This window comes from Tripterygium wilfordii, chromosome 16, assembly GCF_013401445.1.
Source record: "Tripterygium wilfordii isolate XIE 37 chromosome 16, ASM1340144v1, whole genome shotgun sequence".
Taxonomy (NCBI): domain Eukaryota; kingdom Viridiplantae; phylum Streptophyta; class Magnoliopsida; order Celastrales; family Celastraceae; genus Tripterygium; species Tripterygium wilfordii.
In genome coordinates, this window is record NC_052247.1 from 2,752,371 (window position 1) to 2,766,292 (window position 13,922).

The 13,922-nt window shown below is 36.4% G+C and overlaps 3 protein-coding genes across 4 annotated transcripts; 2 read left to right on the plus strand and 1 right to left on the minus strand.

Moving 5' to 3' along the window:
• Nucleotides 1-617: 617 nt before the first annotated feature.
• Nucleotides 618-5,845, minus strand: LOC119981458. 2 transcript variants are annotated; one of them, XM_038824579.1, is made up of 2 exons: nt 5,363-5,845; nt 618-759 (listed from the first exon to the last, which is right to left on the minus strand). In XM_038824579.1, the coding sequence occupies exon 1, from the start codon at nt 5,820-5,822 to the stop codon at nt 5,373-5,375; it is 450 nt and encodes a 149-aa protein (XP_038680507.1). In that variant the 5' UTR covers nt 5,823-5,845; the 3' UTR covers nt 618-759; nt 5,363-5,372. The 2 variants fall into 2 exon arrangements, with proteins under 2 accessions (XP_038680507.1, XP_038680506.1); XM_038824578.1 differs by lacking the exon at nt 618-759 and adding an exon at nt 2,330-2,623.
• Nucleotides 858-2,507, plus strand: LOC119981457 (3-oxo-Delta(4,5)-steroid 5-beta-reductase-like). The gene has a single exon (XM_038824577.1). It carries the CDS (start codon nt 1,011-1,013, stop codon nt 2,133-2,135), a length of 1,125 nt encoding a protein of 374 aa, XP_038680505.1. The 5' UTR covers nt 858-1,010; the 3' UTR covers nt 2,136-2,507.
• Nucleotides 5,846-7,994: 2,149 nt separating the features above from the next.
• LOC119980858 lies at nt 7,995-13,425 on the plus strand. The gene is made up of 12 exons (XM_038823663.1): nt 7,995-8,280; nt 9,036-9,112; nt 9,978-10,053; nt 10,141-10,213; nt 10,307-10,358; nt 10,569-10,630; nt 11,251-11,314; nt 11,401-11,458; nt 11,545-11,631; nt 12,079-12,172; nt 12,603-12,706; nt 13,156-13,425. The coding sequence occupies exons 1-11, from the start codon at nt 8,162-8,164 to the stop codon at nt 12,693-12,695; spliced, it is 855 nt and encodes a 284-aa protein (XP_038679591.1). The 5' UTR covers nt 7,995-8,161; the 3' UTR covers nt 12,696-12,706; nt 13,156-13,425.
• Nucleotides 13,426-13,922: the final 497 nt, after the last annotated feature.

The following is a 13,922-nucleotide window of genomic DNA, read 5'->3' on the forward strand; positions in this document are numbered from 1 at the left end:
ACATGACTCTCTACTCATAAATATTGATAAAATCTTAAGACCCTAAGATTTTATAAAATAAAGTATAAAATTAAACAATTTAAAACTATAGATGTGTATAATATAAAATTTAAAATCAATACCCATTAAGTAAAAACTAAAATTATTTAATTGTGTTAAAAATATAATAGATGGTATGTAAAGATAATAATTTAATTAGTTGACAAATGTAATATGAAAGTAGTTTTGGCTTGTTGGTTAGTTCATTACTCTCCCACCTAGAAGTCTCAGGTAATCCTAGGATATGCAAATTTAATTTTGCAATTTTCAAAGTGTTGAATAGGGGCGGGGTAGGGCGGGCCAGGGCGCAGGGCACCACCTGGAGGTGCGGGGGCGAGGCGACCCCTGCCCCACCCCGTTGCCATCCCTAGTCGTGTTACACGGGTTAGGAATAAAAAAAGATATTGTGATTAAAGTACTAACTACTTTAATTAGCCTCCTACTAACTACCACTAATAATGTAATGTGAGCATCCACATGATTAATATTATTACATAAACAAAAAATTTTAAGTTTTTAACACACGGGTGGTATGTGTGAAGTGTTGTTTGCATATTGTTAGATGTATGTATATATGTTTATCAAAAAAAAAAGTATGTATAATTCAGCTACATAGGAAGATGGCTAATTATACCCTTGGCGAGGCATATACGTTCTTATTTAAAAATGTCCCATCAATATGAAGAAGTATCTTTGCCGTCCATTAAGTCATCTTCTAACCTGTAAAATAATCAGTATTGTTAGACAAAGTCATGAGAATGACTGCTTAATGCTTGTCTACTACGATGCCGGTAGCTTTCATTTGTTAATGGTTCTTCTTTGTCTGCTTGAAAGATAAAGACAAATGATACGGCTGTAAAATATCAGAATTCAGGATAAGGTCAGCTTACATATGATCCACTAGCTTACATTTGCAGCACAAGTCACAAGCTTTAAACAAAATCTATCTGTTGTGCAAGTATTTTCAAGCCATGGAACAAGCAAGACCTGATACATCAGTTGCACTAATTGTTGGTGTCACAGGACTGACAGGCTTGAGCCTCGTTGAAGCACTAAAGAACCCGACAGCCCTTCATCGCCCGTGGAAGGTTTACGGTGCTGCAAGGAGGCCTATGCCGGATGGGTTTCCCTCCTCTTTGCTTGATCGTTACATAACCTTCGATGTCCTCAACTATGAAAACACATCCAAGGAACTCTCTCCAATTGCGCATGAAGTCACCCATGTATTTTGGGTACCCTACCAGCTCCGAGAAAGCGAGGAGGTTAACATAAGTATGAATTTAATGATGCTCACAAATGTACTTCAAGTGCTCAAATCAGCGGTACCTTCACGGCTAAGGCACCTGACTCTGCAAACAGGTACTAAACATTATATGGGACCTATATTTGATCCTTCACTGGCAAACCAGTTAGTTCATCATGAATCACCTTTCCAAGAAGATGTTCCTAGATTGCCTTACCCCAACTTCTACTATGCCTTAGAAGACCTAGTCGCTTCAGAGTCATCGTTCACCTATTCTGTGCATCGTTCGTCGATAATCATGGGTGCATCCACAAGAAGCATCCATAACACACTGCTGACATTATCTGTGTACGCCACTATATGCCAGCACCAGGGGTTGCCGTTTCGATATTTTGGCAATCGGTACACCTGGGAGCACTTCTGCGATATGACTGATTCGCGGGTACTAGCAGAGCAGCATATATGGGCAGCTGTTACCGGAAAGGCGAAGAATCAAGCCTTCAACTGCACTAATGGTGATTTTTTTACATGGAAAAGCTTATGGAAGGTGTTTTGTGAGATCTTTGGTGTCCCATTTGTGGATTTTGATGGAACGGAAAAGTTTGACATTGCTGCAATGATCAAGGATAAAGGAAAAGTGTGGGATGAGATTGTGGAGAAGCACGGGCTGCAAAAGAATACGATGGAAGAAATCACTTGCTTTGATGCTCTCTCTACAGTCTTGAACTTTGAGTTTCAGCATGTTAGTAGCATGAACAAGAGTCGTGAATTCGGGTTCTTTGGGTTTGCTAACACTCTAAAGAATATACCAGTTTGGGTGGAAAGATTGAAGGAAATGAAAATCATACCGTAAACGCAAAGTCAATACTTTATTTGTTGCTCAGTAATATGGAAGCAGATGCAAATAAAATCCTTCTCTGTTTCTCTTCTTTTTCTCCCCTTATGTGTTATATTATTCAGTAATGAAAATAAAATGTATGAAATTCTCCCCCCTTATGTGTTAAATTCAGTAATGAAAATAAAATGTATGAAATTCTACAACATATGTTTGACAATCACCAAGTTTATTGATATATCCAAAAGAGTGAAAGACAATCCTACCTAGAAATCACATCAAGAAAATCATAGTTTGATATGGTACTAAAAGCTGCATCAGCCTAAGCTATAAGCCTATAATCCCATGTAAAACAACATTTACCAACAATGTGCATATGCTCCACGATTGAAAAAAAAAAAAAAAAAAAAAAAAAAAAACAGAAGCTGCAGCCATAAGCAGATAAATTGAACCACCACATGAACTCAAATCATGGAAGAAAGGTACACCCTTGTTGCCATCAACAGCTGCAAAAAGCAAATTTCAATGAACAGTAAATTTGAACCACCACACTACTATTTTAGTTTTTATATTTTTTTGGGTGCAAAAGGTAATTTTAATCCAGGGGCAAAAAGACAGTGCCGCTCAGAGAAAGAGTACAGGGAAGAACAAGGAAAACAACAGAGAAGCAAAAACAACTGAAAGGGAAAGTATGCTACAGCCTCCTTACTCTCTATCTCTCCCTTTCTTTTTGCACCCTTTTTTTTTTTTTTTTTTACTTTTCTTCACTTTTTTTCACTCTTTACTACATCAAACCACTCGCTCCTTAAACCTCACGAATCCCAACAGACGACCTGTCAAGGTGCAACCAAGACAAAGAATCACCATGAAATGCAAAAGAAGTTGAGTTTCCCCTTTTCTTTGTCACACGATGACTATTCTGAATATTCTGATTTTTTGTATTTCTTTTCTCCTCTCCCTTCGCACTCTTTCTTATTGCCCCACTGATCTCTTCTTCTTTTTCTTCTATATCTATAGTATTCTATTATACCCATTCTTTTGAAGTAACGTTGCTCCACCAGATTTCATTGATCAACATTTTGGAAAACTCCTAAACTTCCCAAAAAGACACCACAAACACTAGAGCCTGAAACGCCAACCCCAAAAGCATAATATAGCTCCCCTTTTTTATTCACTTCTATCATCATTCATTTTATTGTCCATCCTCACTCTCATTTTTTTTTTCACTCAACCAATCAAACCTTAGAGAAAAAAACAAAAATAGCATTCCAATATAAGTACTCTCTTGAAATTTTATTGTCTTCCAAAGTTTAGTGATCTGAAGACTTGTTAGGGGAGACGAGGAAAATAAATTAATTAAGACTATTCTGGATTAAAGGAAAGGAGACAGAGGAAGAGTACCAAGAAGACGGAAGGAAGAAGGGACAGAAGAAAATAGAGATAAAGAGGGAATATGCATCTTCTACACCAACATCAATAGTCAGTTAGTCACCCACCTTCACAGATTCCCCTTAAGACAGGGTAGAAGAGAGGTCAAGAAAAGCAAAGCCAGTCATGAAATCACCTCCACCTCCCTTCTTCAAATACTTAATCCTGACCATATAATACGAGAACTCCAAACTTCAATCACTTTTCTAGTATTATGTAGAGATTAGAGAATAACACCATCCCATGCAGTAATTTGACAGCTAACCATACAAAAAACAACTCCAACCATCGAGTTGTCAAGCCTCCAAAACTGCCATAACCATGATAACTTGGATATTCACATGTTCCAAACTATCCTCAGAAGATTCACTTCTCTTAGATCAAAACTATTAGCATACCGAAATTATGTGTAGGGGTGTAATTGCAACCTAAAGTACACAAGTTCAACTCCTGAAAACTGTCACTCCACTTATTACATGGGAATAAAGTTTGCATACATCCTGCATCTCCTGACCCTGCCCAGTGCAAGAGCAAGTGGTGATCTTATTGATGGAGGCTCTTGGTCCTTGTGTTTCTCTAGGGAGGCTCAAGATTGGGAGATTGACCTTTTTATTTCTTTCCGGAAGACTCTATATGATTGTTTGCCAAGCTTTCTCACTGGGGAAGATAAGATGTGTTGGTCTCTCTCACCCGATTTAGCTTTATCGGTTAAATCCTACTACACTCACCTTATTTATTCTAATCATATTGTGAAGCCTCCTAGTTTGCGTTGGAGTTGTGTTTGGCATAGCCCTTGTCCCCCTAAGGTATCTTTCTTCTTTTGGGAGGCTTTATGGGGTAGAATTCTCACCATTGACAACTTACAGAAAAGAGGCCCTAACAGATGTGTCCTTTGTAAGCAAGAGGAAGAAACAATCTCTCATCTCTTGTTGCATTGTCCTTGGGTTTCTAAAGTTTGGAGCATGGTGTGGAGTCTTATGGGAGTCAATTGGGTCCCCTGTAGTAATTTGAGCTTGGAAATGGAAGCTTGGCAGCTCCTCACCTCTTGTAAATCCAAAGCCAAGTATCTGCTTATGGTTTTTCAGGGCACCTGTTGGTTAATCTGGAAGGAGCGGAACTCTAGAATTTTCCTCAAGAAGGAGTGTTCGATGGGGATTTTTTTGGATAATTGACTTTCAAAGCTTAAGCACTGGTCGATTAGGACTTGTTCTAATATTTTCGATTATATCAAAATTGTGTAATCAAGTTCGCTCTTGGGTTGCACCCCCTTGGTGCCATTAAGAAAAAAAAAATCTTTCCAAAAAAAAATACAATATTTTGTTTTATAGTGATTTTTGCTTTCTGAAAGTAATTAAATCCTTGTTTATCCTTCTAGGCTTTTACACCTAAACTCTGTGATATAGGACCAGCTAAGTAAATCACTTTAAGCCTTGTATCAACATTGCAAGAACATCAAGCACATAAGCAAAAGCTTCAAAATTTAGTAACATGCAATCCCAGAAATTGCATAGGCTCATGGCAAGCCAAGGCAAAAATATTTCCAGTAAGGTTCACAATTATATTTGATCTCTATAGCAAGTAAATCAATCACACCGGTAAGCAAAAGTATTCTGAATCTTCAGTAAATATGGTTTTCACTAATAAGTATGATCTTTTATCACAAATTTAGTACACAAAGTGTCGTATCAAGAGAAAAGCATAGTTTATCATCAATGGAGTATATTAGCTGGGAGTCTAAAATAAAATTCGTACAAATAATTTAAATAGAGTAGAAAAATATAGAGGTAATCGATGAATTTCCAGATTCTTAAACGCACCCTTTTGTCTTCAAACCTTGACAGTCACGGGCCCAATCTCTCCTAGCCTCTCGGCTCCATGAATCTCCACTCCGGCGCGCCTAACCGAATCAAAGAACGGCAACGCCTTCTTCCTGTAGTGTACAGGCCTCAGAATCTCCTCATCGGCGTCGATGTGGACGCCGGGAATGCCAATCTCTCTCAAGCGAAAGGCAAGCTTCTCCCCAACCCGGGTGGCCGTCCTGGCATCCCATAAGAAGCGGAGCCGTGGAAACCGTTCCTGCTTGGCGCGAAACTCAGGAAGGAATTCGGGCTCGGTGGAGGAAGCCATAGCGACGATGGTGGAAGTTGCCGGGTCTGTGACTTGGGCCGTGACCTTTCGGCATGAGAGCACTAGTCGGAGCATATGAAGGTGGTGGTTAGTTGGCATTTTACAGACTGAGAGATTGGTGACGACAGGCCCACGCCCATTTTGTCCCATCTTTGTCCTATTTACCCGTTGGATCAAATACTTTAATCTCAACCATTGAGGCATCGACTTGAATTAACCTTAAGAAGGGGGTGGCAAAAGCAGCAAAATTACCTCTGTCCGGATGACTCAATTTGTTTGATTCAAATTAAATCAAATTTGAACAACAATAATATATCGAAATTCAGGTATAAACACATAAATTTTATCAAATTTAAAATTGGGTAAAGAGTCCAAACACAAAAGGCTTGTCTCGTTTAATCGCGGATTCAAATTTCGCATATATAACTAATGTATCTTCATCAAGAGATATGATTGATAATATATAGTAATTGTACGGGACAAACTAATTTTGAGATTATTTGATGTTATTGATTTATTATAAATTTTTTTCTTCTCAACTTGAATGTTCCGCCTGTTTGGTACAGTGGAAGTCAAAGTGGATTCGCTGAGGCGCTGACGGAACCACTTTCGACTTTCGTTGCACCAAGCGAGGTGCAGCGGACAACAGATCTGCTGTCATCCCAGAAACTCCAGATAGGAGCTTTGGTTTTATTTTTTTTCATATTTTTTTATGGATCCCACAATAATTATTACAATTTGTTACTTTTTAATAAAGGTTGGGCCCACATGCCTGTTAACATTACTGAAAAACACAATTTATACTCTACTATTTTTTACTTAACATCTGTTTGGCTTAACATTTGAACATTTCTTTGTTAATTTTATTTAAAAAAATATTTACATTATTATTTTACTTAACCATTTTTTATTAACAATTTGTATTAATATTTACAACATTATATTTTATTATTTTATTTCTTTTACTAATTAACATTTTCAGTTTTGATATAAAAACACTTTATAATTAATTTTAATAATAAATTATATGTATTAGCTTAAATTTATTAATAAAATGATTAAAAAATTATTATTAAATTTAAGATAATACTTTTACTCAACAATTTTTTTGCTAGTGTCAGTTTTTAGTTCACCAAACACCTCACAGCATATTTAAGAGCTTTAAGCTCAACCTTTTTTCCACAGCTTTTCCGCTAGCATTGAAAATCAATCAAACCGCTCTACCAAAAAGACTTCTTGTATCATTATTAAGTGTTAACTTGTGTTTGTATTTGTCACTATAACTATAACTATATCCATATTTATTTTGAATTTTACTTTATGTAAGGTTTTATAATTATTCCAATTAACGAACAACCTCCAGCTTAGCTCATAATACATTCCCACACCTAAATATTAGGTCTAGGGTTCGATCCCCCTCCCCATTCAATGTACCAAAAAAAAAATCCAATTAATTAAAATTTTATTTAAGAAAAAAAGTATGTCCATTCATCCAATATTATATCGCAAAAAATAAATGAAATTAAAATAAATAAATCCAAATTTGATCAATTACGTAAATATTTCATAAAACTCTTTGGACGGGGTTAGATGTACCCATCATTTTCCCATTTACACCCCATTACTAAAAAAATCCATTAAAAATTCATATGTTTCTGAGTACACCCATTGTCATTTTTTTTTTTTTTTAAAAAGATAGGTCAAATAACAGTGCGTGTTGATGAAGATGACGCAGAGGCCATGAATGAGATGGAGAAGCTGAAGAGGTTTGTCATGATTGCCATATGGTGTATTCAAGAAGACTCTTCTCTAAGGCCAACCATGAGAAGGGTATTACATATGCTTAAAGGAGTTGTGGAAGTACCTGAACCATCATGTCCCAACTCTTTCATTATCTGAAAATGCAACTTTTTAGATAAAAAAAAAATGCCATTCCTTCTCTGTCATTGGTATATGTATTGTTTACCTTATTGTTTTGGTCTTCAAGAGAAATGCCATTCCTCTATAGCACAAACACAAATGCAGAGGGAACAAGAACAACCGCGGAAATATTCCATCTCCGTGGAATCAATGTGGTAATGGGATAGACGAAACATAGGGCATGTTTGAGAGTGCTGTCAACTGTTGTGAGATAATGTGCGATGCTGTGAGGTGAGTTATAACGGAAAAAGCTGTTTCGCGCATCACTTTAAAAAATGAGGCGTACGTGTACGGTCTACCACCCATCAACTCTATGATAGTCTAATCCGGATCTTACCCGTAACCGATCTTTTTACCGCCCGTACTTAAGATCCGGAATTTTATAGATTATATTCTTTCCAAAATTCTGATTTTCACGAAATTCATGAGAGCTGTCCTCTCTCGTCTCCTTCCCCTCTCTCAGATCGGAACGTCCTCGGAGATCACAGCAATCGTAGAGTCCCACAAATTTTTGAATATACATGAATGTGCTCGTCTCCGGCACAGCCATTAACTAAGGCGACGAGTTGATGTGCTTAGAGAATTTTAGATTGTGCTCCTTGTTAATGTCCAAATCTTCGATGAGGTGGTCTTGGATATTCTTTCAATTCGTTTTCCTCCATTGTTTTACCACAATTTCAGCAATCAGGTACTGCAATCTTCTGTTAATTTTGATATCTGTGAACTATATATATAGATCGCCACCATTTTTGCCTTTATAGCAATACTTCACCCTATTTGTGGTAGAAATTCTAACTAGAAAGGGTAAAGTCGTGATTGCGATATTATATATGCAAAAGGGTTGGGAACGCTATGAATCATTTTCGATTGGTTCAGAAGTTGCCTTGGTTTGTTAAGGAGCTGTGGTACTGTCCGGGTGTGGAGAGAGCAGAGGAATAAGAAGATGCCTGGAATAGTGTCTGCTTCCTTTTTGTTGATTTTTGGTTAGAGAAATAGCAGAAGATTTCAGGGTTCCTTCGCTACTCTTGAGCGTCACTGAACACTAGACAATGATAATTGTTGAGCCTGACTATATTTGTTTCTTTATGACTCTTATGCATCAGTCTCATTCGAATTTCTGATGTTCCATTCCGTAAACTTGTATTCTTTGCTTCTTGGAATGTATAGTTTTTTTTTTTTCTCTTTTCAATATCTTTCTTCTTTTGGATGTTTCTTTTGTATGCTCACTCTGTAATTTTGTTGTGCCTTTTGTTTACAAGAAACTCATATTCTGTCAGGACTTTAAGTTCTTTATTCATGTTGATAGATTCTATTTGCATAGAAGATACTTGCTTGGAAGTTATTGCGTTATGGATTCTCTTTCGGCCCTATTAAACTCATTCTATCAAAAGTTCAGTTGAATTAAGGGCTTTCTTTAATTATCATTTGTAATTTACATTGCAGGAAGGATATTGGATTGCAAGATAAGCGAATTTGTAGAACTACAATTCAAGGAAGATATTTGCTATCTGACGATAATGGTGAGTGCTCTATTTTGTGAGGTTTTCATTCGCTTACTGTAATTGACGTTTATTATCTTTTTAATGGTCAAAAGGTTATAATCTTCAGGTCTCTTGCTAATATTAGAGCCTCCAATAGAATTCCATGATCATCGTAATCACTTTGGTCGTTATTCCAAATAGCAGTTTGAGGCTTGCTACATGAATGGAATAAGTTAACAAATCCCCTACACAAGGGACCATAGTGGAGCTTGCCTCAGGAAAGGGTCAAATACACAAATCCTTACCCTACGTAGCAGAGATGATTTTTTACGAATGGAATCCGTGACCTGTGGCGGTGAAGCGACAGTAGCACTTGGCCAAGGTTTCACCCTCAACTAGATACATGAATCCTTAGGAGAAACCAGTTTAAATCTACTACGTGGATTCTCTTTCGCCATTTATTGCTATCTAGAGCTATAATCTTCATTAATCTATAGAGCTCATATTCTTTGTTGTAACATCCATCCATCTTCTTCCTTTTCTCCTCCTTTCATTATCTCCTAGTTCCGTCCTTTCTTTGTAGTTTTATGTTCATCTCCATAAATGTTTCGAGTATGGGTCTCTATCTTACTTCACGAGTGCGATAATAATGTGGTATAATTGTCATAAAGATGTGTCCAAATCCTTGTTGCCGGAGTAATTTCACATAACTTTTTGCTCCTTAATTTTGTGGTCATCTACTTTTGATGACTTATGGCTTTTATCAGCACATCTAATACCATTGCTATTGGTTTTCATTTTAGATACACTACATTTTAAGTCTGAATTGCTCAGTGTAAAAGCCCACTTTGTTGCTTTGATTATTTTTACCTGCTTAGTTTCATGGTTTCCATGTGTACCATAGGCCATGTATGTGATGCTTTATCAGTGGATCCCTCATCCCGCTGCTGTCCTCAAAGGGGAGAGAAATTCTCTTGTCAGTGAGTTTGCAGAGCTGGTTTTGAGTTTTGTTTTACCTGAAGTGCAAGTACTAGGCAAACTTATGAGACTTTTGTTCTTGTCCACAGTGGTTGCAATCTTATCTCACGGTGTTGCAATTCTTATGAGTTTTGTGTTACGTGCTGCCTGAATCCTGCACGGGTATTTTTCTCGTTTGCTCATTCAGTTTCCTTTTTACCCCTTAAATTCATGTAATCTGCAAAATGACACTTATAGCTTGTATCTACTCTGCAGACAAGAAGGGAACAAATATTGAAGGTGAAGATAGCTAAACCGGCCACTGCAGGTAAATTATACCATGTCATGGATAAAAATATATTTCTATCGGAAGTCTTTGGTTAATGCAGTTGCTCGTCCAATAATTAAGCAGTTATATCTTGTAGTCTTTTTCAGGACATATTCCAGTGAAATGCCATTTATGAAATGCTTTTATATAATTGAAATGGATTAATTAGGACTTCTAAGCATGATAAATATTTATATTGGTTTCTGGCAGCAACTTATGCTGGTGTATTTGATTTCTGTACTGCAAGGTGCCGTCATAATTCTGAAAGTCTGGTTAGTACTACTCTTTGTTCTGTTGTTTCTCTTGAAGTTATGATTTTAAACGACATAAGCTGCTGTTGAGGTGGTGATTTTGGCATGTATCTGCTGTTATCATGAGATCTGAAATGAGCTGATTTTATATATCCTAGGAGTGGTCCCACCACATCTCATACTGTACAATTATGGAATATTGGTCATCTTTGTTTTTCCTAGTTGCAAGAATTTGCAAAGAGAACTGAGTGGGTATTACTAATTTTATTGGAAAATCCTTTTGACTTAAACATGTAGTGAACTTTGGCATCATTATGAGATCATGCATAAGTAGTGCTAGTTCAAATGTGGAAAAAGATTCTTCAGAAAGGAAAACGAACAATCGAAAGTTTTTATTTATTATTTATATTTGAATTGTTTTCTAGTCATTAATCATTTTATTTTGAGTCACTAAGCCTCATTTGTTTACCATTGTCCTAGGGGACCATCATTTCTCCTTTTCTATCATTTTTTTCACTTCATTAAACATTGTCGTAGGTGCGTGACTTTGTATCTATGCTATCCCGCTTAAATTACTAAATAAACATTTGTTGTCTTTTTGAAGTCATGATTCTAGATGTGTACTGTTTCATATTTCTCAGGTCCATGAGAATGCTTATCTTAGCGATTTCCACCATTGCTTTTCTCAGCCTTCAAATTCTTCAGGTTGGTTTAAAATTTTACTTTTGTAATGATAAAATAGCAGTTGTCTCTAACCCTATTTCATCTGTTTCAACTTTTTACTGCAACAGGGGCAGCTATCATGAACATTGACGCAAGACTAGCTGGTATCAATGTAATTGTTGGAAAGTGAGTGCAGTTTTCCCTGTTTCGGTTAGTACATGCAATATTTAACTGGATCTTATTAACTAAATTTCTTATCAAATGATAAACAGGCAAGGCGAATCGTGTGATTCAGTTTGCAAGTCAAATGGACAATCATGTGTCCTAAACAAGCTTTTGGTACTTAATCAGTGTGATATGTAAGTACATCAATTTTTAGAATGCCTATATATTTTGCAATTTTTGTAGCTGAAGTCAAGTTGAATATGTAAAGGATATGCCTGGTTTATTTCTTCAATTTTTCTTACCGCATTAGAATGCCTTCATCTCATATTTTGTAAGTTTTGAATATCAAGTTGAATGTAAAGGATATGCTTGATGCGTGGTTACTTCAATTTTCTTACCACATTAGAATGCCTGTATTTTGTATTTTTGTTGCTAAGATCAAGTTGAACATAAACGATACACATGATCCATTAGTTATTACTTGATCTTTTGGGTGCGCGTGGTTGGGACATTTCTATGGATTTGATTTGCATATCTGAATTAGTTCATTTTATTGATTTCTGTTTTCCAATAAAATTGCAATTTCCAGAACAAACGAAGATATAAAAAACAATTTCATTTGACCTTTTTGGTTGTTGTAGGATGCAGAAATTTTTGGGTTGCAAAAGCGCATGTTTAGCAAGCGTTGGAGTGGACCAGCCTGCTGAAGTTGTTGATGATGCTCCGAAACATTTGGTATGTGCACCCAACTCCCAAGGCACGCCCAAGTGTAATCTACTGATGGTTCGGCTATATCAAATTGATGCAAAGTTGCTACTGTTTTTCTTTTAATAGAATTGGGATGTTAGTCAGGAAATTTCTGAATTTATTCAAGGTATTATCCAGAGTTTGGGTGTTTGGTGTTTGTATTTGGGAGTGTAGTAGCTTTATCCTATTCTGGAAAAAAGTTTTCCAGTTCCTTTCATTGGAAGATGAGAAAATGCAACCATGTCCATTTAATCTTTCTTAGTGATTCTTAATTACTTCAAGATCTCAAGCAAGCACGTTTTATGGTCTGTTTCTCTTTAATAAATTAAATTGTTGATAAAAAGGATGAAACCCCTTTTGTTGAGATTAGTTTTTCTTTGGAAGAATTCTTATTATATATCACCTTTGCACTTTTCAGAATCCAGGAGCATGCTTATATACTCAGACCCATTCAGTGCTTTCTTGTGATGGTTCGCATCGTCATACCAAGAGACTCTGTCCCTGTGCATAGGGGTCTATTTGGTAAGCTGTAGTTCCCAGAAGAAACTTATGGTTTAGGCTTTTATTTTACTTGTCACTTCAAATTTGACTTCATTTACCTTTATCTTTCATTACCTTTTCTTCTCTTTTGGACCTTGTTGTGCATTACTTGTAATTTGTAACTTTCATCAATGCCAAGGAAAAACAAAGAAGTGCATCATATGTTCTCTTCCAAACTAAACATTGTAGCATGCATGGAGATTTTAACGTCTCTTTGTGGCTTGAGTGTGCTTATTGGACGTCACTGATATTTCGGCTACTGAACTGCTCTGGTGAAGCTGCTATTACTTCAATGTAGCTTACCATGGATGCATTAGGGTCCAATGAAGTTTTGAATTACGTGCTATTTGGCCTTCAGATGGAAAACAAACCTTCTACCAGAAGTTATTCATTCACACTCAATTCTTTTTATTCCCTGATTTATTTTGCAGGAAAATGCCATGAGGATTTCCGCACTAGGTGACCCAGTAAATTTTGGGAGCTTGACTTCATTGTCGCGTGGCCCTTAAGGCAGGAGGACTAGAACCCATGCGGCTTTCAAGGCAAGGGACCTTGCCATCTAAGGCTAGGACTTTTTCCCTTGATTTGTTAACACCTTACAAGGAAAAAGAGTTCTGTAGACAAGTTTTTGGTTTGTAAACTTTCCTTTTAAGATCATGTATCTGCATATACAATAGCAATAATTGTTCGTCTCCATAGTCCATATTTTCCACCATTGAGTTGAGGCACTGTAAAATCAGGGAAAAGTGCCTAGTTTAGTTCCACTTTTGCCTTCCCGTAATGCTAATTGGAAACCATGGGGACAAAAAAAGGAAAAGAAGAGGAGATTTAAAATTCAAATTGAATTGTAACTCTCGAAATCAATGCCCCCTCCCCCTTTCTCTATTAATTTGTTTTATAAAAGGATAATTACAATAATGGTTTTAGTTTCCTTTAAACAAATTGAGGAATTTTATTTACACACCATTCAAATATTAAGTTTATACCAATTAATCCAATCTTATTAGTTTACACCAAGATTTTATAATTTTATACCAAAAAATGAATAAACCAAAATGACTTTTAATTATAAAATATTAGATTGAAAATTGTAAAGTTTATACACATAAACAAAACCCACAACCCTTAGTGCCTTACCGTTTCAAAAAAGGGCATTTCAACCCTTGTAAAATAGGCATTTCAACCCATTACTAACTAT

Coding starts and splice junctions, on each gene's coding strand:
- LOC119981457 (XM_038824577.1), top strand. CDS start 1,011: ATGGAACAAGCAAGACCTGATACATCAGTTGCACTAATTGTTGGTGTC.
- LOC119980858 (XM_038823663.1), top strand. CDS start 8,162: ATGTGCTTAGAGAATTTTAGATTGTGCTCCTTGTTAATGTCCAAATCT. Junction 11,459..11,544: donor ATCAATGTAATTGTTGGAAA/GTGAGTGCAGTT, acceptor AATGATAAACAG/GCAAGGCGAATCGTGTGATT. Junction 11,632..12,078: donor GTACTTAATCAGTGTGATAT/GTAAGTACATCA, acceptor TGGTTGTTGTAG/GATGCAGAAATTTTTGGGTT.
- LOC119981458 (XM_038824579.1), bottom strand. CDS start 5,822: ATGGGACAAAATGGGCGTGGGCCTGTCGTCACCAATCTCTCAGTCTGT.